The sequence below is a fragment of the Sminthopsis crassicaudata genome, chromosome 2 (assembly GCF_048593235.1).
Source record: "Sminthopsis crassicaudata isolate SCR6 chromosome 2, ASM4859323v1, whole genome shotgun sequence".
Lineage (NCBI taxonomy): Eukaryota > Metazoa > Chordata > Mammalia > Dasyuromorphia > Dasyuridae > Sminthopsis > Sminthopsis crassicaudata.
Genome location: NC_133618.1, coordinates 591,457,117 through 591,476,065, shown reverse-complemented (window position 1 = coordinate 591,476,065; position 18,949 = coordinate 591,457,117). Strand labels below are relative to the sequence as shown.

Below are 18,949 nucleotides of genomic sequence, written 5' to 3'. Positions count from 1 at the left end.
TTCAGACTCCAGGTTAATCATAACAACTAAAGAATTTAAAACAGACACAATAACAGATTAAAAAATGAAACTTTATTATCCAACCAAGTTCTAACAAAATAGTTTTAACTACTGATGAAATCTATTTTTTAACATAAAAACAAGTTTCAAAAAACATTTCACCAAATTCTAGTAAAACAATTTAATTATCAGAGATAAAGTTTTATTTTATAATACTAATTTGAAATATTAGCTATTTTTGAACTATATAGATTTCTTTAACTGGTTATGGTTGTGCTTTTCTATATATACTATTCATATGTGTGAAACAGTACCTTACCATCTGTCCTCCCACACCACCCTCAAGACCACCTGCCCTGTACACTATACTCTTAAGAACTTCCTCCTTGTAACTATCTTGCATAGCAGCTTAAGTACAAGACTTTTCCTTGCAGTAAACCCTCTTAAATTGTCTTCTATTATTAGAATGAGAACTTTTTAAGAGCAAGGTTTGGGGAGGAGGTATGAGAGAAACATGGCAAACCAACTTTTTTTAAAAGCCAGTGGTTTTTTTTTTTTTTTTTTTTTTTAACATGTAAAAACTTTTTTGGAAAACAGCAAGGTTTTTTCTGCACTTTTCTATTATTATCCTTCAATATGGTCCAAGAATCTTGGCATATTCTTAGTCAAAAATTACCAACACAAATCAGGAAAGGGTAGTTAAAAACTAATAAAATTCATCATTCTTACCTTGGAACCTGATAACATACTGGTCAACATTTTTGTTCCTTTTCCAATTCCAACCACTGCAAATCAAAAAAAGATATGATATTCTCTTATGATGATTTGATTTAAAAATCTGCACATTTGTTATTGTCTTTTTTCCATTTACTAAACTAAGCTAAACAAAAAATAAAAAATAAAAACACTATTTCAGCACAATTTTTGGTATAACTTCTTTTATCAGTTAAATTTGTCATTCAACAAAAAAAGAGAAAAGGACTATTTTCAGAAAATGTATGCAACTTTTTTTCATCTTTATGTATGTTAAAATGCAGGAGGCTTAAATTTTGACAATTACATTTTACAAAAATAAAAACTTTAATGAAAATACTCTAAGATTTGCTAGAATTTCTTATGAATATCAAAGAAAAATACATAAACTAAATAATAGCCTGTGGTCTAGCTTGATGATGTCTTTTACATTCATTATTAAGCATGTAAAACCATCATCATGGTTAATGGACCATTTAAAAATTGTTAAGGTCCAGAAGTACTTCATAAAGAAAAAAAACAACATTCTGAGGAATCAACATTACACAGAGAAAATTACATCAGAAGCTCTATGGTAAATCATCATCTGTCAAACTTTTTTTGCCTCAGAATCTTTTTACATTCTAAAATATGATGTATATCTTATCAACATTTATTTTATTTGACATTAAAACAGATAAATGTTTTAAAATTCACTTGGGGCAGCTAGGTAGTGCAGTGAATAGAGCACCAGCCCTGAAGTCAGAAGAACCTGAGTTCAAACCTGGCCTCATTTCCTAGCTGTGTGATCCTGGGCAAATCACTTAACCCCAATTGCTTCAGCAAAAAAAAAAAAAAAAATTCACTTGGAAATAACAAAAATAAACCCATATATGAAAATAGTTTTATGAAAATAGCTGTTTTCCAAAACAAAAAAATTTTATGTAAGAGTAGCAATATTTTTCCAAATTTCTTAAATGTATAGCTTAATTGTAATATTTGCTTCTGTATTCAATCTATTACAATATATTCTTTTGATTCAGGTATGTATCTGAAGAAAATCTGTCCTCATGCTGATACATAGTTGGAAAAGTGAAGAATATTTTAACCAAAAAAAAAAAAAAAAAATCTTAGTATTATTATGAAGGGTTCTGACCTCTTGGACACTCCCTGTAAGAGGTCTTAGGAATGAAAGCTCTGAATTCACAGGCTACATTTTGAGAACTACTGTGCTAAATAGCAATAATAAGGATTTCTAGCATTTATGCAGCATTTTAAAGTTTGCAAAGTCCTTTTCAAATATTATTTCATTTGATCATGCTTATATATAATGCTAGTAAGCCTCTGAAGCCAAATTTAAACTCAGGTCTTCCTGATTCCAGGACTGGCACACTATTCATTGCATCATCTAGTAAATAAACCACATATAAAATTATGCTAGAGTTCACTTGGCTCCTCAATTTGAAGCAACAGTTCATTTTATGCCAGCACATTTCGCTAATCATTAGGTAAAATTAGAAAAGAAACTCTGGTAATTTCTACAGTTAATAACCAAAATTTTTTTTGTTTTGTTTTGTTTTTTAATTAACTGAACAAAATTAACGTTTTGGGAATGGGTATGACTTATGTAAGAATGAAAAAGAGAAGAAGGGAATATAGACAAGCAGTATACAACAGAATTATGAGAAGCATAAGGAGAAAAAAGTGCCAAGAGAAAAGAGTATTGCAATTTTTTTACATGTAAGATTCAATTATATGTATATATTATTGTTGTTATTGTTAGGTTTAAAAGCAAAGACATCTAGAGCTTGCAATACCAATTTGCCTGACAGAGAAAAAAATATAATCACTCTAGCCACTTTGTCAGCAACATCTATCACCCTAAATCTGAAACCTTAGAATAATCAATGATTCCTCCATTCTTCTTTCACTTCATTGTGAAAATTTAGATTGCTGTTTATTAATTGATCTGTAAGAATTTTGGTTAATCACTGAAACTAACAACTATGGATCAGATTTTAATTTAATTGTGCAGGTTTCAATAGCAGAGCTTTTAAGAGTTTAGGTTCCCTCATTTTATAAGCTACAACCTGGTCCTGTTCTCAACCTGGTCATGAGATGTTTTCCCTAGCACTAGGTACATGCTAGGTTTTAAGTGGCATCTCTGGCACTAAGTGGCATCAAACAGGAGCTTTTTCCAATAATGTTGTTCAACTCTTTTTCCCTGTTGCTAGAAATTTTATCATATCATCAATGGATAGTCACTAAAGATTTCTGAGTAAGACACAATGTTTAAATGGTATTGAAAGAAAATAAATCTGATCACAGTGTATAAAAGAGAATCCACAACTGTGGCCAGTTTATATTCTCTCCAATCTAGGAGATAATTTTGAGGGTAAAAGTGTTCATTTCAACCTTACCCAACATCAAATATAACAACTACTTCTCCCTCTCTTTAATCAATTTAATTACACAGAATTTCCAAATGTGGTCCTTTACATTCAAAAACCTTTCATTGTCTTTTCCATTTTTCTATTCCAAAGTTATATGTTTAAAAAAATAAATTGATTAATGAAGTGTCAACTGAAGACTAGCAAGTAGTTTCAGTATCTTATTGGTTATTTTGTGGTCACTACTATTACCACTGGGGGAAAAAAATTAAATAGGAAATGTATTTCTTTTAAAATTTAATTAAGATTAATTTTGTTTCTTTGAAAATGAGAATTTTTTTTTGTGATGAGACTTCATAATTAAATCAGGATTCAGAATCATCACCATCATACTTCTCAATTTTAATAGTATCTTTGTTTTTAAACCTATTAAAAAAGGTCAGCAAAAGCAATCCATAAATGTTAACATGAAATTTCTGTTGCCCTAAATACATATTCAACACACACTCTTCCACTTGTTGTAATACTCCCTCCTGAACTATAAAATACCAAACTTAAAAATCAATAGTTATGTTTATAGTGAATACCATCACCTTAGTTTAATGACTAACCTTCAATTGTAATAGGCACTAGAAAAAATGATTGTTAGCATACTAATGTTAGCATACTAAATCACCATAAAAATAACTGATCTCATTTACAAATCAATTTTTATTTTCTCTATCAAGTGTAAATGCTTTTCACACTAGATCGTAAAGGATTAAAAAAAGATTTAATAGCGGTGTGTTGACATTAGATATAGCCTTTCCCTAAAGACACTTAAATTTTGTCAAAGACAAGGCTTAATCAAATACAAATATTAAGCATCTCCAGTGCTGTGCAAATCAACTAAGGCAAAGTAAATAATTGAATTTAACAGAATAAATCTTACAACTTTATTTACTTTAAAAAATTCAATATGTAAGATGTATTCTCTTTGCAGCAATCGCTAGTTTTTTACATATTTGGCACTGAATTCACAAGATCTTGACAATATGCTTTAATTGTTCATCATGAGACCTAATTTTTATCATATTGGATATGAAATCTTTCACAGTCTATTTTTCTTAATCAACTCTTGAATATAGTTCATAAGTTTTCTATCAGGTTTAAATCAGACAAGCTCCCAGGCCACTGAAGCATGTTTGTTTCTATCTCTTAGATAAATTCTTAAAACTTTTTTTGACATTACTTGCTTCTCTGTATTGCAGTCTATTGGACTTAAGCATTTATTAAGCACCTATTCTGTCCCAGAAACTGTGCAAAAAAAAAAAAAAAAAAAAAAAAAAAAATCAAAACCAACAAAAAAATAAATCAAAAAAGCAGTCTTTGATCAAGGAACTCAGTCTAATGGGGGAGAAAACAAGCAAAGTATGTATGAAAAAGCTATACAAAGGATGAATTAAGAGATAATAAAGAGAAAACATTAGCATTAAAAAGATTTAAGAAAGATTTCTTGAAGCTTGGGTTTTAGCTAGTACATGAAAAAAGCCAAGGAAATCAAGAGATAAGAGGAGGGAAAGAATTCCAGACAGAGGATCAGTCAGAAAAAAATCCCGAATTAGGTAATGAAGTGTTTTATGGGAGGAACAGCAAGCAAGGAGGCTAGTGTCACTGGATCATGGAACCCAAACTTGGGGGGGGGGGGTTAAGTTAAAGAAGATGGAGAGGTAAAAGACTTGGTCAAGAAGGGTTTTAAACATCAGATAATTCTATATTTCATTCTGGTGAGGATTGGGAACCACTAGAGATGACTTAAGGTGGGAGTGGGAGGTTGACATAATCAGATCTGCTATTTAGTAATAAAATTAATTTGATAAATGAGGGTAGACTGGAACAGGAAGAAACTTGAGGCAGAGGCCAACCAAAAGGCTACTCCAATATCCAAGTATGAAGAAAATCCTGTAATTTCAAATTAATTCTCTGATTAGCAATATCTTTACCAGAGTTCATTCTCTCCTGGGGTACAAGACTACCAAGGCTCCCAGTTGGAGGAATGGGGATGGGGTGGATATTTTAGAATTTGATATAGCTATCCAAAACTCACAGATTTAGCTAAATTTCTTCTGACAATGGTTTTGGCACAAATTTGGAAAAAAAAAAAATCATCAGTAAAAATTCACCTTTTTGCAATCTTTTCCAATTTTTAATCATAGCAATAGTAAGCAGCTATTATTTTAGTGGTCTTCACATTTTCTTCCAGTTTCAGAAACTCCGTCCTGCAAAAGAGAGGAATCAGTAGCAATCCTCCCTGTTGCCTGAAGGTCTTTGCTTGTTTTCTGAGAAAACTGAGACATAATAAAGGTTCTATGATATACCCAAGCTCACAAAATTTGAATTAAGATCTTTCTGAATCCAAATTCTCCAATCTCTTTATCATGTCAACAAAGATACCTGTTGATGGCTAACCAAATTATTGTACATAAATGAAATGAAATATAACTATGCAGTAACATATGCTGCATATGATGAATACAAAGAAACAAAGGATTTACACAAACTAAGGCCAAGTTAGCAGAACCATTAAAACAATGTACAAGATGACTGCAACAACGTAAAAGCAAAAACCAACAATAGTCACAAACCAATAAAATATAAAGAATAAGCTGAGCTCCATTACCTCCTTGCCTCCCCTTGGACCTTTAAGATCAGAGTCTACAGGAGTGAAACACTGCATATAATGCCAAATATTTTCAAATCGTGATCCATTTTCAGAATTGATTTTTCTTTTCTTCAACTTTTATTTTTTAATTTTTGCTGCTAGGTGTGATGGTGCATCCCCTTAATCTCAGCTGCTAGGAAGGTATGGTGTCCTAAAATGAAGAGGTGTCTCCCAAAACAGGAACAATAATAAGGCCACTTGTCTACATAAAAAAATTCAAACCAACTCGGGCAGAAAATGGAGTATATCAAAGGTCCTCTGCTGGGATCAGTCTAATGGCCACTTCCAGTTGGACAAGATAAAAACATTTAGTCAAAAAAAAAAAAAAAAAAATTATGATCATAGAAGGGGGAAGGGAAATGGATATCAGAGGAGAAATCTAGGAAATCTAGGAAAAAGATCAAGTTTTAAAAATTTAGGGAAAAAAATTAGGTATTTAAGGGAACTTTGCAATGCTCAGTATAAAAAAAAAAAAAAAAAAAAAAAAAATGATGTGGCCAAAAATGTCAATGCCATCTTAAAACAACAAATACAAAAATCTAGAACAAAAAAGATTAGTCATGCTATACTAAACCCATTTAGTCACTAGGCTGTAAAATCCATCAGAACAGACCTTTTATAGTTAAACACGATATTGTTTCACAAAGAACAGGTACTAATTAAACTTATTGAATCAAGCTACATCAGACTTACAGTACTCCTTTCTGGAAACCATATTTAGTTTTGTGGGAAACACTAACAAGTTTCACAGAAACCTTACTTTGATTATTTATCATCAAGGTTCTATGAAGTTGAAAGGCTTCAAGTAAGCTGTCTAATCAAATGCAAAGGAGTTTATATCTAATAGGTTGGCCATCAGATGATAAATTTTTGGGCATCTATGCAAAAAAGATAAAAAGTCTCTACCCTTTAGAAGCTTACTATTCTATTTGTTTTATATACATACATACACACACGTATTCGAAATGTCTTTCATGTTAACATAAATAGCTAGGAATATACCACATATATACATAGTAGTTGACAATATGCAGCAGAAAGAAGTTCAGAAGAAACTAGAGGCATATATACAGATCTAGGAGTAATCTGTATAGAAATGATTGTTTAACCCATGAGAATACCAACAAAGTGAGGAGAAAGAAAAGAGCCCAGAATGCAATTTTAGGGACATCCAAAGAAAGATAATGGACCAAGTAAGGAGATGGAGAAGTAATTAGATGGGAGGAAAATCCAGGAAGAGCAGTGCCACAAATCAGATGAGAAAGTCTCCAGAAGGAGAGGGTAGCTGGTAGTGTAAAAATGCAAGGGAGGTCCAGAAAGATCAGATCAGGAATAAGCAGCAGAAACTCAGCAAGCAAGAGTTTTGTTGATCATTCCAAAAAGATATATGACCTACATTTGAAAGGTCACATCATAAACAAATTAAAGGAACATGGAAGAAATCAACTTTATGGATAGGGAAAGAGTTCATAATAAAATAAAGGTCAGAAGGAATCACTGGAACAATTTTCATTACATAAAATTTTTAAATTCTTACAACAAACAAATCCAATGCAGCTAAAATTAGAAAGGAAACTGTTACATGACGAAAAAAACAAATCTCTGCACCAAGTTTTTCTGATAAAAGTGTTATTTCCAAAATATTAAGGGAACTGACTCAAAAATGTATAAAAATATGAACCACCCTCAATTGATAAGTTTTGGTCAAAGAATATAAATAAATAGGCAGTTCCCAAGGGAAGAAATAAAGATATTTATGATTTTTTTTTTTTAAAGCACAGAATTGTGAATAGAGAAATGGAAAGAGAAGCAACTCTGAGATTCTATCTTATGCACTTTAGATTGGCAATGCTGACCAAAAAAATGAAAATAATAAACGTTAGGACTTTGGAAAAATAGAATCAATAATGCAGCTACTAAAGCTGTAAATTAATAGTCATTCTGGAAAGCAATTTTTACCAAGGCTCAAAAAATTACTAAACTGTACATAATCTTTGACCTCCTATGAGGTTTATAACTTACAAGATGAAAGAAGAAAATAACCCATATGTACAAAAATATTTACTGCAAGTCTTTTTATGGTTGCAAAGTACCAGATTCCTAACAATTGAGGAATGGCTGAACAAATTATGATATGTGAATGCAACAGCTACATGTTGCTAAAAGACAAAGGAAACAGTTCAAGGGGAATTTAGGAATACTTGATAAACTAATGCAGAGACAAATGAACAAAAATAAAGATTCATTTATACTATAACAATACTGCAATAATTAGTAATTTTAAAATTCTTAAGAATTCTGATCAACACAGAATAAACTAGCATTCCAAAGGATCAAGGATGAATGCTATCCACATCCTGACAGAGTTAGGAGATGAAGTGATAACAACACAGACACATTTTTAACAGAGCTAATATGGAAATTTTATTTGCTTAACTATGCACATTCGTTACATGGGCTTTTTCCCTTTTTCTTCTGTCAATAGAGGTGGGAATAGGAGTAGGAAAAAATCTTATAAATTGAAGAAAAAAAATTAAAAGCTTGTGTTTTGTTTTGGAGAAGAAAATGACAAATCATTTCAGTACCTTTGCCAAAAAAACCCCAAATGGATCATAAAAAATTAGGCTCTAGTGAACAAAGATAACTTGTTGGGAATGTAATAAAGAAAATTTCTCCTCAGGAATGAGTTAGACTATATGATATTTGAACTTCCAACTCTTCTAAGATTCTATAGCTCAAGGTTTATAAAGAACAATTATTTTTTTTAAAATTTCCTATCACATCTATTAATCTTTGCCAGATGTATTCCAGTATTCCTACTGTTACAAGATTAATTTCTCAGCTTTCATTCTTTATATGCTTTGGGACTGATTCTGTCTGTACCCCTAACACTAAGAACAGATCCTGTAACATAGTAAAAGCTTAATAAATGCTTTTTAAATAAATGCTGAAATAAATTTAATCACATTTTCCTATATGAGAGAAGGTACTATAAGCAGAATTAATTTATCTAAGCTGAAACAGGTGTATTTATCCACTGACTTAACTTGGATAGTATGGCATAATAGTATGATTTTTTTAAAAATGATTTTTTTAACTTGTGAAAATATCAAGACTTCCTAATTAAAATTTTCACCTTTCCTAAAATTATTTTTCATAAGATTTGTAAAGATCCCAAAAGTATGACTCTACTTCACTTCCCTTTTTAATTGCCATTCTAACCCTCTCATGTGACTGATTAATAAATTATTTTAATAAAGAGAATTACATTTGAAATACATATATAATCTGAAAAGTAAACTTTGAAGTAGGAGGAAAATTGAAAATAACTGACTAATGTGGAAAGGTTAAATTGTTTAAAATGAGAACAAAATTTTCTATTTCTTTTTTTTTTTTTTTTTTTTGCTGAGGCAACTGGGGTTAAGTGACTTGCCCAGGGTCACACAGAGAAGAAATGTTAAGTGGCTGAGGCCAAATTTGAACTCAGGTCCTCCTGATTTCAGAGCTGGTGCTCTATCTACTGTACCATGTAATTGCCCCTAAAAATTCTCTATTTCAATAAAAAGTTTTTTCTACTATATCTAGAGTTTTGTTTTAAAACTTTAAAAAGTGGGTTTTTATCACTGATTTTTACTGAGAAGTATACATGTGCTTTATTTCTTATATTACCTTCATTTTGCAATGAAATTAAAGAGTTGGGATTTCTTTTAGCTTTAACTGCTATAGTACACATACACACATTTTTTTCAAACCCAGGTATGCACTGCAAAGCCTAACAAATGCCAATAAACACAGTTTATTAATGCCAATAAACTACAATCAATTCTATTAACTTCTTTAAACAATAATGTCCTCTATGGGAGCTTATCTGTAAAAGAAACTTTTTCCTTAAAAACTCAAGTAGTTCTTGCTAGAATGAGAACTAATTGAAGAAAATAATTTTTTTTTTTTTTAAAAACTGGACATAGGTAAGAAAAAAAGATCATATTATTCTTTAAAGGCCTATTTGTGCAAACAAATGGCTAGTTTTTATTTTTTTATTCTATTTTATTTCCTGTTTTTAAGCTAAGATGGCAACATGTGTCCTATGTAACAAAAAAGTTGAGAAAGATTCTAAAATAAAATTAATCTATATATCTAAAATGAAACTAAACAACTTCCTTTCTTTCCAACCTAGGAAAGCCATTGTAAAAATGAAATTTCTGCTTATATCTATTACCCAGAACTCCTGTGGCAGCACTGTCCAAAGTTCCTCCATGACCAATTTTTAATGCCTGTTTCTTCCTTTTGTTGCCATCTTGAGGAGGCATACCAGCTTCTATCAAAGAAAAATGAATTAATAAAAGTATTCAACCAGTGTACCTTCAAATGAAGTCAGACAGTCCAACAATTTATTTAAAACACAAACATACACACACCACACACACAATCCTAACTTATAACAAGAATATAATTAATGCTGCTAGCAAAAGATTTTGACAAATGCAATAGGAAGCCTACTGAATTAGAAATGAATTACATCCCAAAAGTTCACCTGTAAAATCAGTTGGTTGAGCTGGGAACACATTTTTTTCTAAAAATTGTAAAGAGTTTTACAGATTATAAGTTCATTTTACAGAATATACAACTACAAGTTGAATTTTGTTGATTTCTGAAATAACATGGTTAATATATCACAACATAAGGCCCAAAAGACATATCACTGGGGCAATAGCCAATTTATAAGTGCCCCTCTTAAGTGAATTGCCTATTACATTACCAATTAACAATGACAGACTGAGTCTGACAAGTTTGACAAGTTCTACTAGAACTAGCTGAGCTTGGAATTCTGAGAGTAGTCTCTTCATAACCCAAAGGGAAAAGTTTTTGCCAGTTCTAGGAGAAAATGTAAGTTTGTCTTTAATAGCCTCCAACTACTTAGTATACTTACACAAACTTCCAAGTGCCTAGTATTTTTTCATGCAGACTTAAATCCTCAATCTATTTCTCCTCTAAGCCCCAAATATTTCAGACTCTTATAGTATCTGCAACCTTCCCCAAGTAATAAATAAATTAATCTCAGTACAAAGGATTCATCTACAAGTTAGAATAAAAATTTGACTGGTCTAAATCACATTAACATATGAATAACCTTTCTAACACCATGTTTTCTTAAATGTGTGTCTTCAGATATGTTGACTTCAAGGTAAAACATAATGTTGAGGGCAAGTAATATATCTTGCCTTTGTATTCACAATGCTTAGCAAAGTGCCAGGCATATAGCTTCATTAATACTGACTGTTCCACCATTCCCCAACTGAGAAGCATCTATTTTGTTTCTCAAAGTCCTGCTACAAATATTTTTGGCATATATGGGATCTTTCTGCTTTCTGCCTCCAAAAGGTATAAATGCTGGAGTGAGACATCTAGATTAAAGTACGTGAACAGATTGGTGATTTTTTAAAAGACTTCTAAAGTTCCTTCCTGCTCTAGATCAATAACCTTATTAATTGGACCCAGGAGAATAAACATATTGGTAAATATAGATAATCTAAAGCTAATAAATATCTTTAAGAACTTAAAAAAAAAAAATCATTGGTGGGAGAACTCTTAACCAAACATAACTAGATGAGTTCCTCGGGACAGAGGTAACAATTTTAACTTCATAAAATTAAAGCAGAAGCGTTGCAGAGTGGATAGCAAATAAGGCTTAAAATCAGGAAGACGACGAGTTCAGTTCCACCTCTGACACTACTGATTGAGACTCTTAAGGAAGTAATTTCCAAGAAGAATTTAGTATTCTGAAAAGTTTAGGGGTATAAGAGGATATAAAAAGAGGATGGAGAAAGTGCAGGGGGAGAATAAACACTAGCCTTGGAATCAGAATACCTGGGATCTTTCTAGTCCTCTGAATTCATTTTTTACTGCTCCAAATCCTTGAACTGTTTTCTCACTGCCTAAACAATCAAGTCTGAAGTTCTCCCCCTGGCACTTTAGAACCTCAGGTGGCCATGGGGCAAGTAAATAGCAAGTGGACACCACTCAGAACCGCCTAAGAAAAAAGTGCAGAAGGTGGAATCAGGAAAATTAATTCTCCTGAGTTCAAATCTGACCTCAGATTCTGTGACCCTGTGTGCCACCACATAATCACTTAACCTTGTCTACCTTAATTACATCATCTGTACAATGAGACAGAGAAGAAAATGACAGACCACACTAACATCTGTCAAGAAAACCTCAAGTGGAGCTATGAAGAGCTGGACACAACTGAAATGACTACCATCAGTTCAACCTTTTTATCATTTCCCTTACCTTATTAAGAACAGTTATATAGTCTTTAAAAAGTTTACAAATTACTTTCCTCAGCACATAAGATAGTGATGCTACATAAGTAGCACAAGTATTTACTCCCATTTTTAAGAGGAGGAAGCTAAGGATCAATGAAGTCTAATAATTTGCCTAAAATCATACATACCAGGGACAGACAGCTAGGTGGCGCAATGGATAGAGCACCAGCCCTGAATTCAGGAGGACTTGAGTTCAAAGGTGGCCTCAGACATTTAACACTTCCTGGCTGTGTGACCCTGGGCAAGTCACTTAACCCCAAATGTCTCAGGAAAAATTAAAAAATACATACTTATAAAGGTTGGAGTCAGACTACCACATCAGATTTTCTAACTCTTTCCACGGCGCATCCTCCTACATCTAACCCACTACATTCTCTAGTTCAAACCAAATGCTTTCCAAATTCTTTCCCAACTTCTTCACATTATTTCCCAGGTCTGGAATGCTCTATTCTCCCTTTCTATTAATCATAATCATATCCATCCTTCAAGATGAACTAGTTCACTCTAGTTGTTCTACTTACAGTCTGTCAGACCTAAGATAAGCCACTTGATCTTTGTTCCTCAGCTTCTTTATCTGTAGAATCAAAGGGTTAAGACTAGGCGATCTTTAAGATCCTTTCCAATTACATAAAGTTATGATCTTAAGAAGGAGCTTCTCTTCCACAAAGTTTTTCCTGATCCTTTTACCCAAACAAAGCCTCTTCTTCTGAACCTTTTTTTTTTTTTGGGTGTTTGTGCATTTAAGAAAAAAAAAAAAAAGATTCTATGAAAAATACGGCAGATGCACAGACCTACATACGCTATTTTTACATTGCACAATCCGGGTCCCTAAGTTTGACCACTATGATAAATTTCTATAGCATGTATAAGGCCAGGAAAAGAAAAAAGTTCTGCGAACAATACAGCTGCACAAGACTCGGTCCTCTATCAGTTAGAAATATCTACAATCTAAGGTAAGAAAGCAAGCGTAACCGGGACGACGTCTATTTGCTTTGGGTTCGTTTTTTCCAAGCACCGAAGGCCTCGGGCTCCGCAGAGCTAATTATTTAAAGGAAAAGCGAGAACGAGTGGTGTACAGGTGGTCGGGCTCAGCGCGTAGTCTAGGCTACAAAAAGGCCCTCGTCTTCCCTTTCCATTCATTGCAAGGTCCTCCTCCCTTCACGGCATTTTTCTCCTTTGTCTCGTGCCAGGGCCGCCAAGGGGTTGGCCACGACAGCGGCGCCCCGAGGCGCGCTTGCAGAAAAGGTCAGCGTAGGAAAAGCCCGATTCCCCCCTCCGCCTTGCGCACACGCCGCCGCCGCTACCTCCCCGCGCCCGAACCCCGGCTTGCGCTACCTGCCAGGAGTTTCTCCTTCAGCTGGTTCAGCAGCTCGGCCGAAGTGGGGCCTTTAGGCTTGTACACGGCGAACACGCCGCTCAGGGACAGCAGCTTGGCGGCCGCAGCCGAGCGGACGGCCCCCGCCGCTCCCGCCGTAGCCATTGTGGAGGCCTCCGTCTCCGTCTTCCTCACGGCGGACTGTACCGCGGCCTTGGCGGAAGCGGCCGCCGACGCAGCAGTCCCCGTGGTGGCTGCTTTTGCTGCTTCTTCGGCCCTTTCTGTCGCTGTCGCCACTGCTGCCGAGACTGCCACCGCCTTGCAGGCGGCCATCATGCTCCAACCGAAACCTCTTCCTCAAGTGAGAAGCGCAGGCTGATGACGCGATCCAGGGAGCGCCACAACCACCGCCAACTGAATTGCTGGGGCTTCCACAAAAATATAGTCCTTCCCCTTTCCCAGGAGGCTCCACCGACAGCGCAGAGGCTGCTGGAAGTTGTAGTCCGCGAATCCCCGAGAACTCGCTGCTTGCTTCCTAGGGCGGCTCAGGTCCGCCACCATGAACCCAGGGGTGTGACGGGAATTGCAGTTTTTTCTGTGGCATCTGATGCTCTCCTCTCCACTGAGGGGAAAAATGCACCAAGCTGCCTGTAGAAAAAGCTTCCTTCACCTTTGCCCTTAAAATGAGCTATTTTTTTTTTATTCAAATATGCTTCCCACTTGTCAGTCCATTCATTATTCCTGCTTACACTAATGAGGAAAGGAAAGGGGGAACCCTATTTCTCGGTGCATAGATAATCCCATGAGGCGTAATGTCCCTTGTAAATGAATTTACAGGCCCGAAAACCTAGATTGATAAATAAAAGGTTTATTGTAGGGATTTGGAAGTAAAGTTCAGTTAGAAAGACGCCAGGGCCAGAGGTGGCCGCTGGGCGGGCAGGAACCCTTACATGGCTGGAAGGATACCACGTGTTGGGGGAAGGGCTCCTGAAAAGAGAGCACTCCAGTTTGTTTCTTTTATACCTAGAAGATGATGGGCAGTACCCCTAAGTTCTTGGCGGGCTTTTCAGTTAGCTCAGATCAGGTGAGGGCTGGGAGAAGCTGAGCTGATGGTGGGGCTGGGCCTGGATATTCAAAGGGTGCCTTTGACCAGGATTTGTGAATCAAGGTCAGCCATGGGTTGGGCAATTAGAAAGAAATCTCAACCCCCATCAGTTTCCCCCTTAAACAGTTGAGACTTAAATTCATTTAAGAAAAAAAGAAAATTTGGGGCAGTGTCCTTCATTTAAGGAAAGGTTGAAGATTTTCTCCAAAGATCTTCAGAGTAGCGGGGTCCCCTCATCTTGTTCCCCCCTCAAACCATCGCCTCCAGATGCATGTGGGAAAAGGGATGTCGATCTCCTCTTTAACTGCTTTGAGCTGACAAGGGTCGTAGAGATTTGGGGTTCCATGCCAGGAGGTGAGGCGTGAGGTGTGGGGGATGGCAGCAGGGCTTCTAGGAGGTGTCCCGGTCAGTTGTCCCCAGTCAATGTTCTCCAGGCTGAAAGGCCAGCTGAGAATCCAAAGTGGGAAGCCTAGAGAAAACAGATCTCGGGAACAGATTAAAAGTGGGGTGTCATCCAGGGTGGAGATGGTGACACTCAGGAGAATGGGGCCTTTAGCAAGAAATGCATCTGGTCCCTTCTGTGGGCTGCTTGTTTGATAGCCCATCGAACTATCAAAGAGAAATAGGAGAAAATGCTGAGAAAAGATTATTTGTAGCCTAGCTCTTTCACCCTTAATTTCCAGGAAAGCTAATTTCTCCTGGGACTGGGATTAACGGGTGTGGACTCAGAAGTCAGAGGAGACAAGAGGCCTTGATATCTAGTAGATTTAATGAACCACTGCTCTTCTGTAAGGCAGGGTCTAGGGATGGGTATGTATCCCCAGTTGTCAGAGCTGCAGATCAAGATAAGAATGCGCTTTAAGCTCTTGGAAATGTTGGGAAAACTGTGCTGTTCTTGAAGAGAGTTGGTTTTTTAATGAGCAAAGATCCTGAATCTTTTCCTTCCTAGTTTCCCCACTCTTTATGGAGGAGGGGTGAAAAATATCAGCATAGCCCAGCTTACCGGCCCCTGAGGTGTTCAGGCTGTCCTGAGATAAAAGGGAAACAGGGCCCGACCTCAAATTCCTACCAGTGAGCAGGATGCTGGGGGAGCCAGGTCTATGGTGTTCTGTGGTGGTGAGAGGGCAGCTCCTCCTGCTCAAATTCAGGGCAGAAACTGGGGTCTTCTAAGGCTTAAGTCTAGAAGAGATTTACATTGAAAGAGCATCTCTGCTTCTTTCTGAGTGTCTGGAGGCAGGAGTTGCCCCGAGGAGAGAACTGAGAGTCTCAGGTTAATGAGTAGAGGAAACAGGTGTTAAAAGTCAGTTTTGGTCTTATAGATCTCTATTAGTTGGTCCAGTAGCAGACAGATGACCAGGCTAAATGCTTATTTGGCCAAGAATTTAGGATACAATGATTACATATAATCAGGCTAGAAACAGCAAGGTATGACATAATTGAATTGCATTAACAATTTCTATTGACTATTGCTCTGATGTTAAAATCAGTTACATGAGGGAAAAAATGCAAGAACATAAATTCTAAACAAATATTTATCATAACCTTATGTTGATAACAATAAGGAATTTGTCCCAATGAGTTTATATCCAAATAGATCTTTCATAAGTGAACATTACTCATACAAATCAGTTTTTAAAATACCCAATGCAAATATAATCATATACAGAATGTCTAATTCCACATAAGAGAATTCAAGAAGTTAGCAGTTAAACTTTTAGAAATAAATATAAATCCATAAAGTATGGATGACATTCACAGAAATTCAGGCTAAGTTTGAATATTGCTCTTTCCCAACCTTTTCACTTCAAAGGAGCTAGCTTTGTTGGGTATGTCCTAATGGCAGGGAGGCCCTGTCAAGGTGGGTGGAGATAGATTAGTTAATCTGTTCAGTGGAGTTTATTGAGAGGCAGTAACCGGACCCCAACTCTATGTTCTTCATTCCCTTTAGGCGTCCCTAAGAGAGAGAGAGAAATACGACAAAAACTTTTATTTTGCCAGAGTTGTGCCATGACGTCTCAATGAGCAATGGTTGGCTTGAGCGTAGAGCTCCAGACAGCGTCAATCAAGTCCTTGGAAAAAGAGCTGTCCCACCTCGCTGATAGAGTGTGTGTGTGGGGGGGTGTTACTTCATGAAGGGAAGACTGAAATAGAGGCAAGAGCAATATTGGAGTAGGTCTCTAGAGAGATGACAATCAGTGGAGACAGCATCTTGATAAGAGATTCCCATAGCTTGGGATGGGAGAGACATTCTGCTATTCTGAAAACATAAGATCTAAACAAGTATTCTGATAAAGAGGCAGGGAAACTGAGGCAGGACTGAGTCAGGATAATTAGGAAAACTGAGTCAGGACAATAATAAACCAGACTAAAACTAGAAAATGCAAGGACTTATGGCAAGGACCAGTTTCTCCCCAATAACCCCAGAATTATTAGCATAGAACAGCACTCCTTATTCAGAGAGACAAAAGCCTCCCTGTTTGAATCTCTTCAGTTGGGTGGCATCTCAGGCAGAGATGAACAGTCTTTAGATCTGTGGTCATTTGTGCATTTACTCAACCTCTGCTGTGTAGCAGTGCTCAAGGCAGTCCTGCTCTCCTAAGAAGGCACCCCAAGTCTGCGGCTCCAAGAGAGAGAAAATGAAGTTGAGAGCTTCATTCTCTCTTTCTGGGGCAAGACAGATTTCTGAGTAAATTATGCAATTAGACCAAGATAGGCCACACCAAACCATTAGAGTCCTGATGTCGAAATGCTAAATAATAATTAAGGAATTGGGGTGACAGGGGTGGAGAAACAGATCAGAGAGGCTGCCAGTCCTAGGACAGGTGTCTGATTTTTGGTTGTTTCTAAAGAATAATCCCAAAGACTGAATAAGGGATTTCAACAATAAAACATAACTCGGCAAATCATAGTCTAGCAAATTTAAGCAAAGAGTAAAATAGTTTCCAATTCAGCCTGAACTGAAATAAGACGTCAGTTTTTCCCAATTTCCTGGCCAGCTGAAATCTCAGTTTCCTTCCTCCCCTGTTTAAAGAAATTATTAGATTATAAATAACAGACTAGTAAATTTACTGAAACAGCAATAGTAAACAGTTTTATGCAGCAATAGTTAAACAGGTTTATACAGCAATAGTTAAAAAGTTTTTCTCATACAGAACAATCGTCAGTTTTATGCAGCAATAGTTAAACAGGTTTATACAGCAATAGTTAAAAAGTTTTTCTCATACAGAATAATAGTCAAACAGTTTACCGAGTCCCCCAGTTTTAACGAGTCTTTAAAAAAAAAAAAAAAAAAAAAAAGAATAATTTGAAAGCCAGCTTATCTCACTCAGAACCTTCTCTGCAGAAGGTGGGTGTGAAGAAATTCCACATGGCCCCTCCCTACTCTGTTAGAGGAGGCAGAGGGAGGGGAAGGCAGCTAGCATTTATGTCAGGCTACTAGGTACTTAATGCAGAGAATAGTGAGTCGAAGACAAAATACCCTACCCCCACCCATCTTCTAGTGATTAGGGTGTGGGGACATTTGGGGCATTTAGAAAGGTCAGACCCTAATTGGAGATAAGCGACTCCAGGGGGTTGGGCAAGTAGAGAGAGATTGGAACTTTACATAAAATTCAGGTGTTAATTTAGCCATTCTCTAAAAGGCAGCTTGAGGGAGAGTCTATTCCTATTCTATATCCCTGGCTTCCTGGACTGAAGCCAGAGAAATTCAGGCAAGAAAGAGATAGTTTAAGGAAACTGAGGCTGTAAAAAAAGAACTGTTGCACCAGAACAGAGAAAGATTCTAATGAGGCGCCAAATTAAAAGTAGTTAAGGAGTGCTTTTTAATTAGTTTCAATTACTTTAATTCACCCCTGCCTGCCTGCAGTCAGGATGGGGGAAAAAAAAAGGAGAAATCAAAAGAAACTATTTTCACTCTCAACAATTAATTTGACTGAATTCAGAATTTTGTTCCCCAGCCCAAATTACAAAGATGTCCTTTCTGAAGTTCTAGACTGGCCAGGACCAGAACTTGGAAAGGGCATCTTTTAATTGTTGGGAGGTGGCATAGTATACCAATTGAGAGAAATAGAGAGTGGGCTAGGAGCTCCTGAGACAGAAAAAGGCTTGAACAGTTTAAATTCTCTGTCTAGGCTTTAGAGAGCAGTTAAGTATTCCCTATGGCTTAGAAAGAAAATGGGCAGTTTTAAAATCCTATATCCAGGCTAGAGAGCATGGTCTAATGCAGGATGACTAAATCAGAGAAATCGAGTCCTGTTTTAAAAAGTATGGGACAAGCTAGTTCTCTGAGAGTGCTGGAAGTCTTGGATTCTTTAAGAACCAGGTAAAAGCTATGGGAGGGGGTTCAGAATTGCTGCAGAGTACCTTTTTAAAAGTGAATAG

General features: G+C 36.2%; 1 protein-coding gene across 3 annotated transcripts in view; it reads right to left on the bottom strand.

The window, feature by feature from the left end:
- Positions 1-13,939, bottom strand: part of TRUB1 (TruB pseudouridine synthase family member 1) — a 33,614-nt gene extending 19,675 nt beyond the window's left edge. Inside the window, exons 1-3 of one of the 3 annotated variants that reach the window (XM_074295687.1) lie at positions 13,485-13,937; positions 10,043-10,138; positions 730-785 (exon numbers count right to left, since the gene is read on the bottom strand). In XM_074295687.1, coding sequence (XP_074151788.1) covers positions 730-785; positions 10,043-10,138; positions 13,485-13,800 — 468 coding nt within the window. In that variant the 5' untranslated portion in view covers positions 13,801-13,937. Of the gene's footprint in view, positions 1-729; positions 786-10,042; positions 10,142-13,484 lie in introns of all 3 variants that reach the window. The other 2 variants (XM_074295686.1, XM_074295688.1) reach the window with 2 other exon arrangements.
- Between the last annotated feature and the right edge of the window lie 5,010 nt (positions 13,940-18,949).